The 17,807-nt window shown below is 33.6% G+C and overlaps 1 protein-coding gene across 3 annotated transcripts; it reads right to left on the minus strand.

Annotated features, from left to right (window-relative positions):
* Positions 1 to 6,030: 6,030 nt before the first annotated feature.
* Positions 6,031 to 12,867, minus strand: LOC136225249 (U-box domain-containing protein 32). Of its 3 annotated transcripts, none has more exons than XM_066013418.1 (10): positions 12,344 to 12,867; positions 11,776 to 11,897; positions 11,444 to 11,565; positions 11,171 to 11,275; positions 10,504 to 10,631; positions 10,247 to 10,389; positions 9,493 to 9,642; positions 7,778 to 8,305; positions 6,477 to 7,229; positions 6,031 to 6,380 (listed from the first exon to the last, which is right to left on the minus strand). In XM_066013418.1, exons 1-10 carry the CDS (start codon positions 12,528 to 12,530, stop codon positions 6,198 to 6,200), a joined length of 2,421 nt encoding a protein of 806 aa, XP_065869490.1. In that variant the 5' UTR covers positions 12,531 to 12,867; the 3' UTR covers positions 6,031 to 6,197. The 3 variants fall into 3 exon arrangements, with proteins under 3 accessions (XP_065869490.1, XP_065869491.1, XP_065869492.1); XM_066013419.1 differs by having other exon boundaries at positions 10,247 to 10,377; positions 12,344 to 12,866; XM_066013420.1 differs by lacking the exons at positions 11,776 to 11,897; positions 12,344 to 12,867 and having other exon boundaries at positions 10,504 to 10,647.
* Between the last annotated feature and the right edge of the window lie 4,940 nt (positions 12,868 to 17,807).

Here is a 17,807-nt window from a genome sequence, read left to right on the forward strand (position 1 = left end):
CTATTAAAGATAACTTCCATTTAGACCTGAGGGTACGTTTTTCAGTCGAGGAAAGTCGGATCACAGGACATAACGGATCATCCTATTCACCATCCTCTTCATTAGAATCAGAATAGACTTCTTCCGAATCATCCCCCATAATTTCCTAATTTAATATAGGATCCTCCTCGACCACTCCCATCACTGTATCTCTCCATGAGATTTTCCCCAATCCTTGCTCGTTAGTTTTTCTGTTAATTGCATCATCAATCGTTCTAGAAATTAAATTCAAATTAGCCTTGGTCTCGGCATGCACCGCATCCCCCTCCGCCTGATTACCCCCATCGGCTAAGGCCGGAACAGGGATATCACAAGCCGTGGCCGCTGCCGTAGAGCCCTTTTGGGCAGCAAGCACACCCTCCTGGCCTAATACGGCATCCCCTGCCCCAACACTCCTCCCTCCGCCAACGACACCAACCCCTGCCGTAAGGACAACCTCCCCGACAACCGCCTTGCCGCCAACAGGCCATTACCGATCCGCGCCCCCCTCACGATCCACACGCTCCCCTACCTCTCCCGATCCGCCAATCTCCCCCCATCTGGAACCCACCGCTCTCCTCCCCCCTCCCTCTTTCTCGCCCTTCGGCCCTAAAAACCCGTCGCTCCCCTTTCCTGCCGCCCGATCTTCCCTGTCCGCCCAAAAAGGCCCCCCAGACCACCCCGCGCCACCCTCTCTACCGATCGGTCCCTCACCCTAACTCGCTCCCGCTCTCACTCACGCTCTCTCTCTTTCGCCATCGCACATATAAATTATCTAAATTTCTTTCTGAATTGCTGATTTTATTTTTGTTTAAATCTTTGATCCTTTTGTTAAAATCAATAATTAAATAAAATTTAAAATTATAAAAATATCATTTACCTTTTTTTATAAACCATTTACCCAAAATAATAAAACATTTTTTCCTATTTTTATGTTTTTTTCCATATAATAATCATATTTTATTTTTTTCCTCGCATAATCCTAATATCTTCAATATTAATAAATTCACTTATTAATTTTTATATAATTATAAAACCATAATTTAGTGATATAAACATAGACTTAATATCTAATAAATTGAAAAATACGATTTTTGAAAAACATATAAAGATTTTCATAATAATATTTAATGTTACTTTTTTTTTTTTTTTGAATAAAAGAATCATCCATTAAGAATCAAAAGATAAAGAATCAATACAAATGCACTCTTCTAACCAACTAGGGAGTAAAAAGACACATAAGAGCTAGCATAAGAACAAACATTGCGAGCAATATTGTGCGCAACCCTATTCGCTAATCTCGGTACAAATGACACAGAAAAATCTGGCCTAGATTGTAAAATAATCTTGTAGTCAAGTATTATCTGACTATACTCGGATAAATCCAAACGATTTGAATGAATACTATCCGCAACTATTTTGGCATCAGTTTCAAAAGAAACCCGATGGTACCGCATCGAATTGATCCATTGAAGACATTGACGTAATGCAAGAGCTTCAACAAATTTCGATTCCGCTATCCCCTCATAGTGAGAGCAATGCATTGCCACGAAGCCCCCATTAGAATCCCTCAGGACAGCCCCAAACCCGCATTTATTAACAGCCGTGAAGATGGCTGCATCCAGATTACATTTCCAAGTACCAGCCGGTGGTGGGCTCCAGTTAGCTCGTCCTTCCCTTAACCCGCTGATGTGCGACGATGTCGACAGAGAAGCCTCATTTTGCGCTTTCAACCAGTCCGCAAACCAGCCTTTCGTTCTTCTAATCAGTACAGCCCAATTCTCCTCTTTCTGATTCCAAATCAACATGTTCCGCTTCTGCCAAATACACCATAAAACAAGTGCAATTTTACGAATTTGTTCCTCAGTAGCCGTAGAACAGAAATTGAGTAGCCAATCGCTAATAGCTTCGCTGCCGCAGACGGGCATATTAACCTCAGCAGCCTCCCAACACCGAATAGCATCCGGACATCCTAAAAATAGATGATAATCATTCTCAATGTCCGACGGACAGTAGATACAAGACGACGCAATTGGGACATGTCGACAAGATAATCGCCAACGAGTCGGTAAAAGGTTGGAACAAACTTTCCATAAGAACATTCGAACTCGAGGAGGAATTTTTAATCTCCAAACTACTGTCCAGCCATCCTGTTGTTCCGTGATTTCGTTATGGATCTCAATGGCTCTATAACCAGACTTCGCAGTGTAAATACCGTCTCTAGTCCCATGCCAAATCAAAACATATTATATTGCATAATAAGGAAAATGAGAATTAAAACTTTAAAAGAATAAATAAAAAAATATATAACTAATATATAAGTATAGAAATTGCGTATATATGTACTACCGGTTGCGTTCACATGGACCATGATGACCACGTAAATTTGGTCATTCACCGTTAGATGTAGGCGGATTAAAATCCTAAGGTGGAGATTCAAAACATCCTAAAGCTTATATTTAATCCACCTAGATCTAATGGTGAATGACCAAATTTACGTGGTCATCAGGATCCATGTAAACGCAACTATATGTACTACACAAATTTTATTATAAATATTTTGATTAAAATTTAAAAATAAAAGTTAAGTTTGTATTTATATAACTAAGAATAATTTTGTATTTTCATATGTAAAAAGAAATCAAGAAATTAAAGATTTTACTAAATCAAAATTAAGGATCTTAATATATATATATATATATATATATATATATAATATATATGAAATGATTTTTTTTTAATTAAACAGACAATGCATTAATGAGCCAAATTTTGGCAAAATTGTAACAATAAATCAGAAACAGAACTCGGTAATAAATTAAAAAAAGAATGTCAAGTGGATAAACAGGAAGACTGTGCTAACACATGTGTCATCCCATTCGCTTGCCGCCGTATCCATTTGACTGAGTAAGAGTCATTTGATATTAGGATCGATCGTATTTGAACAATTTTATCCCCAAATTCAGAATCATCAACAGAACTAGAATTTATTGCATCAATCACTTGTGTAGCATCAAACTCAAATACCACATTCATTATTCCATCAGCTTTTAATAAACTAATAACTTGTTTATCCTAATATTAATCATTTGAAATATATAATAATGGAAACAAATGGTGATCCAAGTGCTTAAAATCATGGTTATCAAAACCGGACCGGTCAAAGAACCGGAAAAGACAAAGGGTCAAGGGTTAGAGGTTCAATCGGGGTTCAACCGAGGTTCAACCGGTATTAAAAAAATTATGTGAAAATAATATTTTATCCATATTTTAACTTATAAAAATTATGTAATAAAATTAAAAATATTAAATTTATAAATCCAATCATGAATTAAAAATATAATAAAAATTCAATTTATAAAAAGACTAAAAAATATAAATTATATATTTTTTAAAACTAAATAATTAGTATTATTATTAACATAACATATAAGTATAATAAAATAGTTATTATACAATTTTTTTAGAGTTTTAAATTTTATTTTATGAAATATTTAAATATTAATAAAATATTATGAGTATTGAAATGATAAAATAATGTTTGTATAATATTTATAGAAATATATATAAAAAAATATTTCAAATATTTACGTTTTATAATGATTATATATATCTATAATGATTATATATATATCTATATTGTTAAGATTATACACAAGTTAATAAGTGGCCTAGTGGTTAAGCAGTCATTTCTTATTCAAAGGTTCTATGTTCGAATCTTTGAAAAAGCAATTTTTTTTATTGAGTATAAAGTGTAATCCGACCAACCCGATTAACCACGACCGGTTCAGACGGGTCACGGTTCAACCATTCTTAAAATAGAGCTACCGGTTTGGTGGCTGTGGAAAACGAAATTGAATCTCTTTATCGAAATGAAATATGGTTGATATGGTGGCCTTGGACCTCAAACACACGCCAAGAAGGTACACAATTCCATATATTCAAACTCATTTACATTCTCAAGGCTTATGGCACATTTGCTACATGGAAAGTTGGAGGAGCAGATCTATCTATAGCAACCTAAAGGGTTTGAGTTTGAAGGAAAGAAATGTCATATATATTTATTAAAGAAATATATGTATGGGCTAAAGTAGTTATTCAAGATCATCTTATAATAATTATGTTTATTTAAGTAAGGCTGTAGATTCTTTCATCTATTTGTTATTGTATGTTGATGATATGAATGGAGAATGTTAGGGATAGAGAAGTTGGTATACCTGAGCCAAAAAATTATATATATTGAGAAATTTCTTAAGAGGTTTGGCATAAGATATGCAAAAGTGGTATCTACTTCATTGGTAGCTCATTTCAAACTTTCTGCTACGATGCCACTACAATTTGAAGAAGATGAGAAGTACATTGCATGCGGCCCCTAGTGTAACATGATCCGTAACACAATGTATTGCATGGTGTGTACTCGTCTTGATCTGGTAGTGTGCTTAACCGGTATATGTCGTGTCCTGAAGTACTTGTGCAGAATTTCCCATTATTGCCTTGATAGATCTTTTAGTAGTTTGGTTGGATATTGCGATTATGATTATGCATGAGATTTGCATAAAATGAGATCATTGACGGATTATATCTTTACCCTTAGCAATACAACTATCAGTTGGAAGGCTTTTCTGCAACCTACAATTGTGTTGTCAACAAAATCATTGACGGATTATATCTTTACCCTTAGCAATACAACTATGAGCTGGAAAAAAAAATCTAGCTGAACTTGCAACAAAGTAATAGGTTGTGTATGTTAATTGTGATAGCGAAAATGCTACATATTTGACAAAACATCAAAGGTTTCATGAAAGAACAAAACATATTGACATACGGTATCATTTTGTTCGGAAAGTTGGAAATGAGTGGCAAATTTTGGTGAAAAAAAATCATACTTCTTATAATCTAGCTAAGAAGTTCACTAAACATGTTCAATCTATCAAGTTCAAGTTGTGTAACGGCTTGGTAGGACTTGGAGCATGATACTTGTGACTCTAAGGAGAACAGAAAATAATGATTAATCTAGAATTAATAGTTAAAGATGAGATTGTTACTGGTAACTATTAATTCATAATTATTAATTAGTCACGTGTAAAAATTTTGTTTTTTTTAATAGTATGAGAAAACTTGAGTTTTGAATAATGACGGAAATCATATTACTTTGGTCAAACATGTATTTTCAAATAGTTGAACACACAAATGAGTTTTGTGTTTCCATTAATACTCCAAGGAACCTATAAATAACATGTAGTGTTCCATTTAAATATCAGTAAAGAAAAATTGAGAATTTGAGAAAAGAAATTCTTAGATTTGTGAGGTTTTATAAATTTTTCTTTGTATAATAATAAAAACTTCTGATCTCCCATCAAAATAGACCTGAATTGACCAAACCATCGTACAACTTTTATGTTTCTCTTTTGAAGAGTGAGAAATTGGTTCTCGCTGTATTTTGAAAAGGAGAAAAATCTTGTTGCTGCAACTTTTTTTAGTGGGAGACAGACAGATTTGTGAGAAAATAATTGATTGGTCTTTTTCAGGAAAAAAATTACTTATTTGAAGAATTTTGTTGAGAGAAATTATATTTTTTTATTACTATTATTTTTTGAGGAACGCATTTGATTTTGGAGATTTGTGTTGGTTTTGATACTATTTTCCTAAGTATTTTTATTTTTTCTATATTTATGATTACTCAGTTCATAAATTCAAATAAATAAAGGAGACTGAAACATTTTAATTTCGCATGTAAGATACAATTCAGCTGTTAACATAAAACTAAAATAAAAAATTACCATTCATTTTATCTCTATTTAAATTGTAATTTTAAAAGTTTGAATGCAGTTTTTAAATATATAAATAAAAACTGTAAAACTTTCATTTCAAATTATTAAAAATACAATTTCAAACTGCAGTTTTTTTATATGTTCCATGTAATACTCTTTTAACTACAGTATCTTTTTTTGGTGAGCATGGACTTAAAATTATTTCAATAATGAATTATGGATCTTGATGTAATTCTGAAGAAAAGGAAATCAAAATTTACTGATGATGACTTTAGCCAATTATCAACTATGAGCAGCTTTTAGATTCTCTATTGTTCTGTACTTTACAGCAAGTGTCTTCCTGTTCTTGTTCATTTTGGTTATGTTTATGTATATGTGATTAGCATCTGTACACTATTAACTATGAGCTCAGCAACGTTGCTCCCACTCTTGTATTGCTTGATAAAGGGCATGATTAGGGAGAAGATTACAGTGTTCAAGTTTCAGATTTGTCATCGGGGAAGTCTTGCGCCCACTTTTCAGCCATCCTCCAATAGCTTCTGCATCGTATGTGAAACCATCTGCTGCAATTTGTGGATCTTTCATCACTTCCTGCAAATGATCCAAATACAGTAGCTATAAGAAACACAGATATTATAAAGATCAAGTTTTAGTTGTAACTTGAAGGCGGTTTCAGATTTATGTTACCTGAAAAATGGGACATACGAAATGGGATGGAATCGGTTGCAGCTCCTTGGAGTTGGAAATGAAGCATGATGCTGAATCAACACATGATGTCCTCAACGGCTCGAGGACGTTCCAGATTTCTGACACAAGGTCTGGCCTTTGCAGCGGACTACTTTCGCAGCACCTTAATGCCAAGTTTGCTAGTAATCTGGCTTGTTCAACTAGACATTCCCCAGAAGAGCAATAGCAATCCAGTAATGCTTCCAAGTTCTCTTTTTGTAACGCACATTTCACATCTTCCACCAATCCGGAAACTGGTCTTGCAGTTAAGAGTTGTAACAGTATCATCCCGAATGAGTAAATATCTGACTGTGGTCTGAGTATGCCTGTCTTAATGTATTCTGGATCAGTATACAAAAAGTCCAGGTTAGAGTTATTGGTGTTTCGGGTTTTTTCACTTTGGGGAATCAAACAAGAGATGCCAAAGTCATTGAGTTTGCTGATGTAGTTGGCATCGAGAAGTACTTTTGATGGTTTTAGATTTCCATGTATCATACAAGGATTCTTGGAGTGAAGGAATATAAGAGCCGAGCATATCTCAGTAGCAATGCGTAACCGAGTTTGCCATGAGAGTGGAGGTTCCTTATTTTTGCAGGCAAGGCAATCTTCAAGGCTTCCATTTCTGACATACTCGTAGACGAGTGACCTTGACTCGGGGCAAGTTCCAATTAATGTTACCAAGTGTGGATGCCGTACCCTACTCAAAACCTCTACCTGAAATTCAACCAACATAAACAGTCCTTGTTATCTGAATTTACAAAATTCAACATTCGACTCGAAACTTTATCACACACATGCATATAATTTGCACAGTTCTCACAAAATGCATGAGTAGTAAAGCCTTGACCTGTTAGGACATTAGATACCACCTTAATAAATTCTTTTAACTAAGCCTCTTAATTTCAACAGCTTTCATTCTAGTCAAAACTTAAGTAATGAATAGTGTTTTAACAAATACACCCATTTCACGTAGAACACAAGAACCTGAGAGCGCAATCAAGACTATAGTAGAGGCCTGTACTGGCATACAGGAGGATGCAACACCTCAAGAACACCATAATCATCCCAATGCCATTATCATTCCTTCCAAACTTTTGAGTGAGCAAAAAAACTCTGATTAGGTTCATTTATTTCCATCACAAGCTTCATTCTTGATTTCACAGTCATGATAAAACTATGTACCACTATAATCATTGCTTAGAATTTGAGTAGAATAATGATATGATTAAGAAGTAGTACAAAGAAGGGCAGATATGGTTTACCCCGTTTTGAAAATGAATTTGGCTTTGAGAGCTGTAAGAAGGTAACATCTTGATAGCAACATGTGCATGTCGAAGGACCCCTTTGTAGACACTTCCGTATCTGCCTTCTCCAATCTTCCAGGACGGTTCAAATTCTCGAGTTGCCTGATTGATCTCCATGAAAGAGAATTCAAGGATTTCAGACCAGCAAAATCTCACAGGTTCCATCTTTTCCAATTTCCTTAGCCTGTTAACTTCTGTTATTGATTTTTCATATTCTGTCCGTGCTCCATCTCTTTTTGCCCTGAAACTTATTAAGAGCTCTACAGCAGAAATGATTTTGTCTTCCAGATCTTTCACTGTGCAATTGGATTCTGTAAGTTGACTCTCAAGTACAGACATCTGATCCTGGACAGTCTGCAGTTCTTTCGTTAATTCATCTCGTTGATTCTTTGTCCTTTCTACTTCTTGCTTTTTTCTAGTCAATTCTTCCTCCATCTCTTTTCTTAGGCTCATCTCCTTAACACACAAGTTTTCTAATGCCTTTGCCTGTAAGAGAATTAGATAGCCGAAAGGTTAACAATGAAAATGAAGTTGACTGAATGATATAAACAAGTGTTCCATAAACCAATGCCAAGAGACATTCTTTTCACTTGATTAAAGTCAAGTTTGGTTAAAATAGTACATGTTGCTTGATGTACTAATGTTAATGGTGGTGGTAGGTTGATCATCCACTTATTCGATATCAAGGGAAAATGAAGACTGAAACATAAATTACAGAGCAAAAGAATACAACAACTACATGCATGTTACATAATAATTCAATGTAATAAATGTAATAATTCAATGTTGCTTGATGTACTAATGTTAATGGTGGTGGTAGGTTGATCATCCACTTATTCGATATCAAGGGAAAATGAAGACTGAAACATAAATTACAGAGCAAAAGAATACAACAACTACATGCATGTTACATAATAATTCAATGTAATAAATGTAAGCATGCCTATGTCAGCTAAAGCATGCTTAGGCTGCTATAGGACTGTTATAGGCTGCTGTGGGCCTACAATGTCTCCTTGATTGAAGGTGAACCTTGTATATATATGTGTATTGCTCTTACGTAAAATATATCAATGCAGTCTCTTAATCTACATGGTATCCCATGTATTCCTAGTGTATTACATGGTTTGTTACAATGCAGAACCGCAGAGGTTCTCTTTTATTCTGTTTTAGTGGTTATCGTTGGTGAGTACAGGTTATCCTGCAGTGAACTGAACCTCACCTTAATACCAATAAAATAGTCCACCACAATCATTTTGTGCCCTTAACTCTACCTCGAGCAAATATCTTATTACGTTGATGATAATCATGACTGATTTTAGTTTTTCTCAATGTGTGAGTTTCCTCATGTTCTTAGAACTATCTATGTGATTCTAAAGAAATTCTGTGCCAGTTGTCCAAAATTCCAGACAGGTTGAACATCTGGTTCAAGTAGAAAGCCTCAAGGTACAAATAAATTGAAATAGATACAGAAAGATTTGTCTGTGTAATCGAGAAGGATGCATTATGAGTAAAAGGTATGCCAGACTAAATTTTTGTTATATCCAGGGTTATTATCATTTCCTTGGGCAGCAGTCTAAGGAACTTTAAGACAATAATTTCAGATCACAATGACCTCTATCTCCCAATAGAAATGACAGAAAAAAGAAGAAGAAAGGGACTTATAAAGTACTTGCCTTGCATTTGGCCTCCATAGCATCATCTTCCTCTTTCCAGCGCATTACTGCCTCCTCACTGGCTTTTTTCTTGGAGTCTTTAACATTTAGAATTGCTCGTTCCAGTTGACAAGTAGTTCTTTCAAAATTATTTTCTTCAACTTTTTCTTCCTGCAGAAGCCATATTTTATTAATATCATTATGTGGTTTAAGCAGGAATCACTTCTACCAATGGCCTTAATTTCCTTTAGGACTGTCAGATATTAATATGAATTGGGCTTTAACTATCACCTTAAACTTTTAGTTGAAACGGTTCCATGACATGGTACCAGAGCCTTTTTGATCAAGGGTTCAATTCCTGTCAACCCCATTCGTTGATTAAATTTCAGGACATGGTAATATAGGCCTGTGTTGTGGCGTTCGAGGGTGTGCCAGATATTAATATGAATTGGGCTTTTAACTATCAGCTTAAACTTTTAGTTCAAACGGTTCCATGACAATGACTATGGAGACTAGTGTAGATTATAATATATTCCTGAGAAAAAGGAATGTGGGACTTTTCTCCTGACACTCTTGCAGATCATTGTTTTCTAAATCTCTACATGATACTAAAAGAGTTCCTCTTTTATTTCTTCTTCATACAAACAGGAATGTGTTATAAAATGGCCCATTGTACCCAAATCTTCTATAGACCACAAAAAGATGAATGGTAAACAATAAAAATTGGACTTGGGACCTTTGACATATAAGGCAAAAACAGCAAATTTTCTCAAACCTCTTCTATCGCATGGCGAATCAACTTAGCTGTGGCAAGTTCTGCATTTCTTGAATGGCTGGAAAGTACTAAACATTGAAGATTCAAACTTCCTGATATTCCTTCCAAGTCATCAGCGTCCTCCTCAGAAGCTGTACATTTCTCTGGCAGTTAGTCAAATCCTTTAAGATTACAATTCTTTGGCAGTCCCCATATGAAAGAGAAAAATAAACAGATTTAAACATAAAAGCAACCGGCATGACAGTTAATACACCTACCTAGAGACCTATGGGTTTGTGTAAAAGATCCCAGTCTCAATTGTTCCAACCGCTGGGTTTCTAAATCTGAATTCAGCAGCAGCAATGGAAGAGCCATCTCTTTCTCAGATTTGTCAATTCTACTTTCCCTGTTTTCGTTTGTTCCTTTTATAAGAAACCAATGATAGTTTTATTGAATAGATGCGTAAAATGGATGGAAAATTGGAACAATGAAATAGAATCTGGCAGGGAAGATACTTTTAGACATAACAAAATATCAACTCAAAACCAAATCATGCTTTTAGGCATTTCTTATAACATGAATGTGAACCGTGAGCAGAACTGTTATTCATTTTTCTCTAAACTCCATATGGACATTAGAATTGCAAGGTTAGTACACTTCAGGCCCCATTGATGCTATTCAGATGAGAATGACGGACAAAGCAGATGAAAATGCAAAATTCCAAGTAATATTAGACTGAATAAGTCAGTGGCAGCTTCAGTTTAATCTTTTATTGGAAAATGCATGAACTACTTAAGATTGAAGCACCAGTAATAATGACAGACCACGAATAGTATGAAGGAGATAGCGAATTGATCCAAGAAAAAGGTCTTTGAACTCTACATGTTTCCTCTAGTTATACGAAAATCAACCAAGCAAAAGAAACTTTTAGAATGTCAAATGTACCTTGTATAGATGAGACAACCCTTGCAAGAAAACCAGATTTGACAGGAAATAGGAGCATGTTGGCATACAAATACAGCTTTTTTGGACTTCAGCCCCGTCAACTTCCTGCAGTAGGAAATAACTTTTAATTAAGAGTTTGAAGTACTAGGGACTTCCAAATACCAAATAAAATATGCTACATATAGACTCCTCATAGGCACTTTAAACTATGTCTTAAAAATAACCAACATGCGATGATACTGAACAACTAGCTACTGCATTTAAGATTCACACTTTGAATAGTATTTATCTGCTGCTGCTCCCATGACAAGCCATCTGATGTTGTACTGAGCAATAATCTCAACAATCCCCTTTTCAACATTGTCCATCTGAATCCAAACTTTATCTGCCTCTACCTATGAAAATAATTCACAGTTGAATCAACAAATGAATCAAATGTCTGATCATATGCATAATGTTAGAGTTAAGATGGACATTCAGAGTCTGAATGAATAACTATCTTTAGGTACAGTAATTGGAAGTACTTTCTTCTTAGTTGAGATTGGAAGTACCAAGCATCTTCATCCTAATTTGAACAAAAAATAAAAAAACAAAAGAACACATACCCCTTCTTGAGCAATAATGCGACAGTATTGATGTAAAACATCTAACATCTTCTTCTTTTCAAGCTCCTGGAATGCCCCAAGCATCTCTTGTTTCGGTTTACCCAGAGCAAATTTCTTGTCAGCTGTGTAGAATACAACTACTTCAGCAATCGCATAAAAGCATCCAGAACAGAAAATCCACAAAATGAGATAAAAAGTGAAGCGTATTCACTACATAATAGAATCTTTGTAAGCATTGAATTCCACGGTTGACATTTCTGAAATAATTTAATTTCATTCAACATCAGATCATAATATGAAGAAAAGGAAAGAAATTAGAAATGCTATTATTATTTGTCTAATAGCAGAAAAACAAAAAAACAAAACAAACATGGAGCTTAACCAATTCGAAATATATATTTGACTAATTCCCGAATATCAGAGCAAAACAAAAAACACGGTTATCGCTTTCGAAGTCCAAAATTTTCCATTCTTTTCCCGCAGTTTCTCAGCAACCAAACACGGAATGAATCAATCAAACAACAACATTACAAGTACTTGATAAAAAGAAGAAGAAGAAGAAGCTAACTCAATGAAAAAGCATTAGCAGGCTGATGAACATGAAGCAAACAAATCTTCTTCCCAGCAAAGCTCTGGAGTGCCCATAACAGCGTTGTTTTAGACTTCTCCACATTCTTCCCCAGCGCAACGAATATAGTATTCTCCGCATCATAATCTGAATCTCCCGGCTCCGCAATCAGATCAACGCTCCCCATAGAATCAATATTGAAATTGATAGAGAAGGATAAGATCAGCCAGAGTCACATCCGAGAAGAGGGAAAGCTGAGGAAACCGAAGAAAAGATTGCTTTATGTGAAGTGTCAGTCCATGGTGGTTACTAGGAAGAGTTGGCCTACTTTCGGAAAGATGAATAGAAAAAGGGGCAATTTTGGTTGCATTTGAGTGCGTGTTGAAGGTTGTATTCTACTTGATGGAGAATTAAGGAAAAGAGAAGAAAAAGATGGAAAAGGACAATGGAGATTATTAATATTCCATTACAAAGACCAGCAGTAGAATGTCAAATGGGTATGACGTTTAGTAATCGGTGTTTCTCTCTATTGCTTAATTATCTCTAAACTTATCTAAGAAGTTTTGAATAGTAAAATCAATTTTTAAAATGTTGTCATGATACTTTCAATTTCTATTTATTTAAAATGCAGTCGATCAATTATTTAATGACAAAGAAATAAAGTATATATATGTAAAATATACTGTATAAGCTTTAAAATGTTAAAGCCTCTATTCAATTATATAGGTTATTTTAAAGTATTTTATACAAATTAAAAAATATATTGATTAACTAATAAAATTCAATAAATATCTATACTATATATAACAGCGGAATCAGAGAGAAATAAGAAGAAGTGTTTTAGCTAAATGTGGATGGTGCGTCATTTGCGAACGAGAATGTGGCTGGGTTTGGGTGTATCGTTTGGGATGAGTTGGGTCGATTTGTTGCGGCTAAAAATGGTATATTGCAGAATTACCATGATGCATCGTTCATTGAAGCGCTATCGGTCCGTGAAGCTCTCAGTTGGATCAAAGAACGCGGATGGAAGGATGTAATCATTGAATCAGATTCTTTGATCGTGGTACAGTCTATGGCCCGTCCGTTAGAGGTTTCATCTCCTTTTAACGTCTTAGCCAATGATTGTCATTTTTCATTGAACGGGCTTTTTAATTGCTCTATTCGATTTGTCTGTCGTTCTACAAACTCTGTTGCTCATTTGTTAGCTAGAAGTAGTATTTTACCTTTACATTGGGGTGAGTGGTTTTCTGTACCCCTGATTTTATTTGTAATATGCTTCTTCTTGATTCTTAATATATGCTTCTTTGGTTGTAAAAAAAAAAGTGTTTTAGAGGTATTTTTGATGAGTTTTTAACGTATTAAAAAAATCAAAATTAAAAAGATTTAATTAATTAAAAATAACAGATTTATATTTATAATATATTAAATAATTACTAGCCCATTAGTTAAAATAATAAAAGAAAGTAAGAGTTACAGAAAGATGAAAAAAGACAAAGAAATCCAAAATTCACAAATAAACTTCTATATAAACCATGATAGATAGTATTCCACCATTATATTCATTGGTCGTGATAGATAGTATTATATTTCTAAAGGTAATTATTCAATGTTTTTCATATGTTGTAGTTATTTTGTTCTCAATTGTGTTTTTTTTATTAAACAATAGTTGTTATAGTTTCATCTTTCAGATCCATTTATGTCGTTACACAGGTTCTATACCTCTCGCTACCTTATCCATGTTTTCTTTTTAGGTTAATTATAAATAACTACCCTGTGGTTTGGCCGATTTGTGATGTGGTACCTGTGGTATTTTTTTGGTTGCAAAATTTTACATGTTTTTTTTACTTTACCAAATTTGGCCGATAACGACTTCGAAATAAAAAAATTCAAGAGCTAAATGATATTTTAAGCAACTTTAATTCTTCAATTTTTTAGGTTTAAGGTCATTTAGGTGTTGTTTTTTTATGAGAGGGAAAGATACTGTTTAGAGAGAGAAAACTCCAAAAATGATGATTTTGAAAAATTAAGAATATAGTTCCATAGTAAATATGATACCAAACAAGTTTAATTCTTGAAAATTTTCATTTCGAAGTCGTTATCGGCCAAATTTAGCAAAGTAAAAAAAACATGTAAAATTTTGTAACCATAGGGTTGTGTTTGCAAAAAAAAATACCACAGGTACCACATCGCAAATCGGCCAAACCACAGGGTAGTTATTTGTAATTAACCCTTTCTTTTTTATTTGTCTTTTTTTTTCAAAATGATATCTCCAATTGAAGAAATCCGATACAAATAGAAGATGCATGGACAACAAGAATCGGGAAACACAAAAGTGTCAAATTACAAGAAATTCTTATGTTTTTCAAGGTAATTATCCAATTTTTCTATATGTTGCAGTTATTTTTGTTCTCAATTGTGTTGTTTTATTTTTATTAAACAATAGTTGTTATAGTTTCATCTTTTAGAGATGAAATTCCATTTATGTCGTTACCCAGGTTTCATACCTCTCTCTACCTTATCCATGTTTTCTTTTTTTATTTGTCATTTTTTTTTCAAAATGACTAAAATAAAGATTTTGTATATTTGCATTCTTTTTTAATATATGTTGCTAGGTGTTACGTTATCGTTTTGATTGTTAACTCTAACTAAAATTTAGATTTTCGGTTTTATATGAACTCAATTTTTAGCTTTAATTGAAGTTAAATTAATTGTTCTAATTCGAAACCTGTTGAAATCCATTCATTTTTTTTATCTTGAGTTTATCTAACTGATATGGATTGTAATTTTTATTTTTATGCATTTTTGTACAAATAGATATAAAGTTTCACACAATAGTTGTTCATTGAAGTTGGAGACATATTGAATAAAATATTAAAGGTGTATTCAAATATTATACTTACAATGGAGTTTATTTCAATTATAAATTATGTTATATTATTATTATTATTATTATCAAGAAGTTATTTTTTTCCCCAGTTCTCTAGACAAAGAGATTGTAAGCGTCTAATACACTTGATAAGATGTTTATTCTCGAAGAATTTGGATTATGCTAGCTACGAATTCAAAATGAAGGTAAATAAAAATAAGTTTTGATGCTCAAAATCATAAAAATGTATATTAATTATGAGATATTAAGATAATTGCTTTTACCGCATTGGCTTATATAGTTTTTAACTATTATATTGTTTTGTACAAAATTGTTAGCATTTCAAGAGTTTTTAACAGATGAAAATGAAACATGATTATAAGACAAGTTGTTGGAAAATATTAATTAAAAATTATTATTTGAATCTCTTCAAATTCTCAAATGTTGAGCATAATGATTCTAATTAAATAGAATTAATTCCACATATTAACTATAAAACATTTTTTTTTGTACTGAGTGGTTATAAATTACGATTTAATTCTATTTAACTAAATTTCATTTATGGACTTAATATTTCATACGAAAAAATAAAAAATTTAATTAATTGGCAAAAAATATTTTTACTTTCTTTATATGCTTATATCTTGACATTCTCTTTTATTTTCGAAAAAAAAACGAGAGGAAGATAGTTCTCTCTTAATTATATTTTTTGTCCCTTTATTTTTGTTTTCTATTCTTTTGTTTGTTTTTCTTGCTTACGAAATTCAAGAATATATGATTATTAGAAAATATAAACGAAGTCAAATAAGTGATATTTGCGAGCGTGGCTGATATTCTATACAGTGAAAGAATGAAGAACAAATTGATTGAATGTCTTGATGAGATATTATGAGATGAAAATAGAAGAAATCATCATCTTAAGCTGATTCAATTGGATATATTGGGTTATTGTAGCGGAATGAATAATTAAATTCGATACTTGGTGATCTTGAAATTCCATCAAGCACAATGATTATCATCAAGATGAATTTGTGATATGAATTTTATTTTTTTATACGTAACATATTGAATTGATAAAGTTTCTTCATGTGCAACATTAGAAAAGTATTGAGGGTAAATTACATACGTGGTGTACAACATTTACCTGTTATCACACTTTGGTGTATAACCTTTAATTTTGCACACTAAAATGTACAACCTTCTGGTGACCTCCCACTAAAGTGTACAGCCGGTATTTATGACCGGTCAACGCAAGTCAACGTTGCCACGTCAGCATTTTGACCACTTTAAAAGTCAAAAATTCACATCCCTAATATTGAATTACTAAAATACCCTCGTCCCTTCCCAATTATCCCAATTGAAAAAAAATAGAACCCACTCCCTCTCTCTTCCATTTCTTTCCCTAACTCTTCTCTCTCTCTAAAAGCTTTCATATCTTTCACTTTCCCTCTCTAAAAGCTATCAATTTCTCTATCTTTCCCTTTCTCTCTAACTTTCAATCTCTCTTTCCCGCCAAGAGTAATCAAATTATCCCCGAGTACCAGCTTCCTAAACAGTACGAGCCACTGTCATAGGGGAATCAGTGACTTCTGAAACTGAACTAAGAGAAGAACAGTCCATGGGAAACTCCATCAAAGAATCTGATTGCATTTTCTCAGTTTTCGCACCAATCAGTTTTCCACTCCATTTTCTCAGATTATAAATATCTCTTTTTTCGTGATGTAATTCAGGACCTATTAAAACTTTGAAGGGCTGTATGCGGAGCTTGTAGAGCGTTGTGGAAGTGAGCCTACCTTTATACAGTGGGCTGCTGCTGCAGGAATTGATCAGAGAGAGAAGAGTGGGCTGAACTTGAACTATGGCAGATTATGCAAAGACAAAATGATAAAATCTAACATACGACTTCTAATTTCAATTGCTAAAAATTATCAAGGGGCTGGAATAAATCCATTTATGAACTCTCTTTATGCAATGGAGGTTAGAGGACATGGATGATTCGCGGTGAAGATCGGAATCGACATTAGAAAAGCATGTTGACGATGGCGGCACTGATATTTTTTTATTTCAAAGCAGATTGGTACTCTGCTATGGCTGTTTATTATTTCGATTTAGTTCTCAATTTTTTTGGGGCTTTGATGTTGTGGGTTTAAGACTGTAATAATGGAGAATAATTCTAGTTGGAGTACGAAATTGATTATGCTTTTGATGTATGAACCTGTGATTTTTTCAAGAGACAAAAATGGTATTGTTGTGATTTAACTAGAGAGAGGTTAGAGAGAGAGAAAGAAATTTGGAGAGAGAGAGAAAGAAATCAAGTTGAAGAGGGAAGAAGATGAAGAGAGATGGGTAAATTTCAAAGTCCCTTTAGAGAGAGATAGGACTTAGAGAGAGAAAGGGTAAAAAGAGTGGAAGCTTTAGAGAGAGAAATTGTAAAAAAAAATTGGAGGAAGAAGAAAGGGTTTTTTTAGTAATTATATAAAGAATAAAGGGTACAAAAATAATTTCATATTAAGTGGGTCATTTTTTTACTTTTAGAGGAGTCAAAATGGTGATGTGGCGCGTTGACTTCGGGTTGACCAGTCACAATTACCTGTTGTA

Source organism: Euphorbia lathyris, chromosome 1 (assembly GCF_963576675.1).
Source record: "Euphorbia lathyris chromosome 1, ddEupLath1.1, whole genome shotgun sequence".
Lineage (NCBI taxonomy): Eukaryota > Viridiplantae > Streptophyta > Magnoliopsida > Malpighiales > Euphorbiaceae > Euphorbia > Euphorbia lathyris.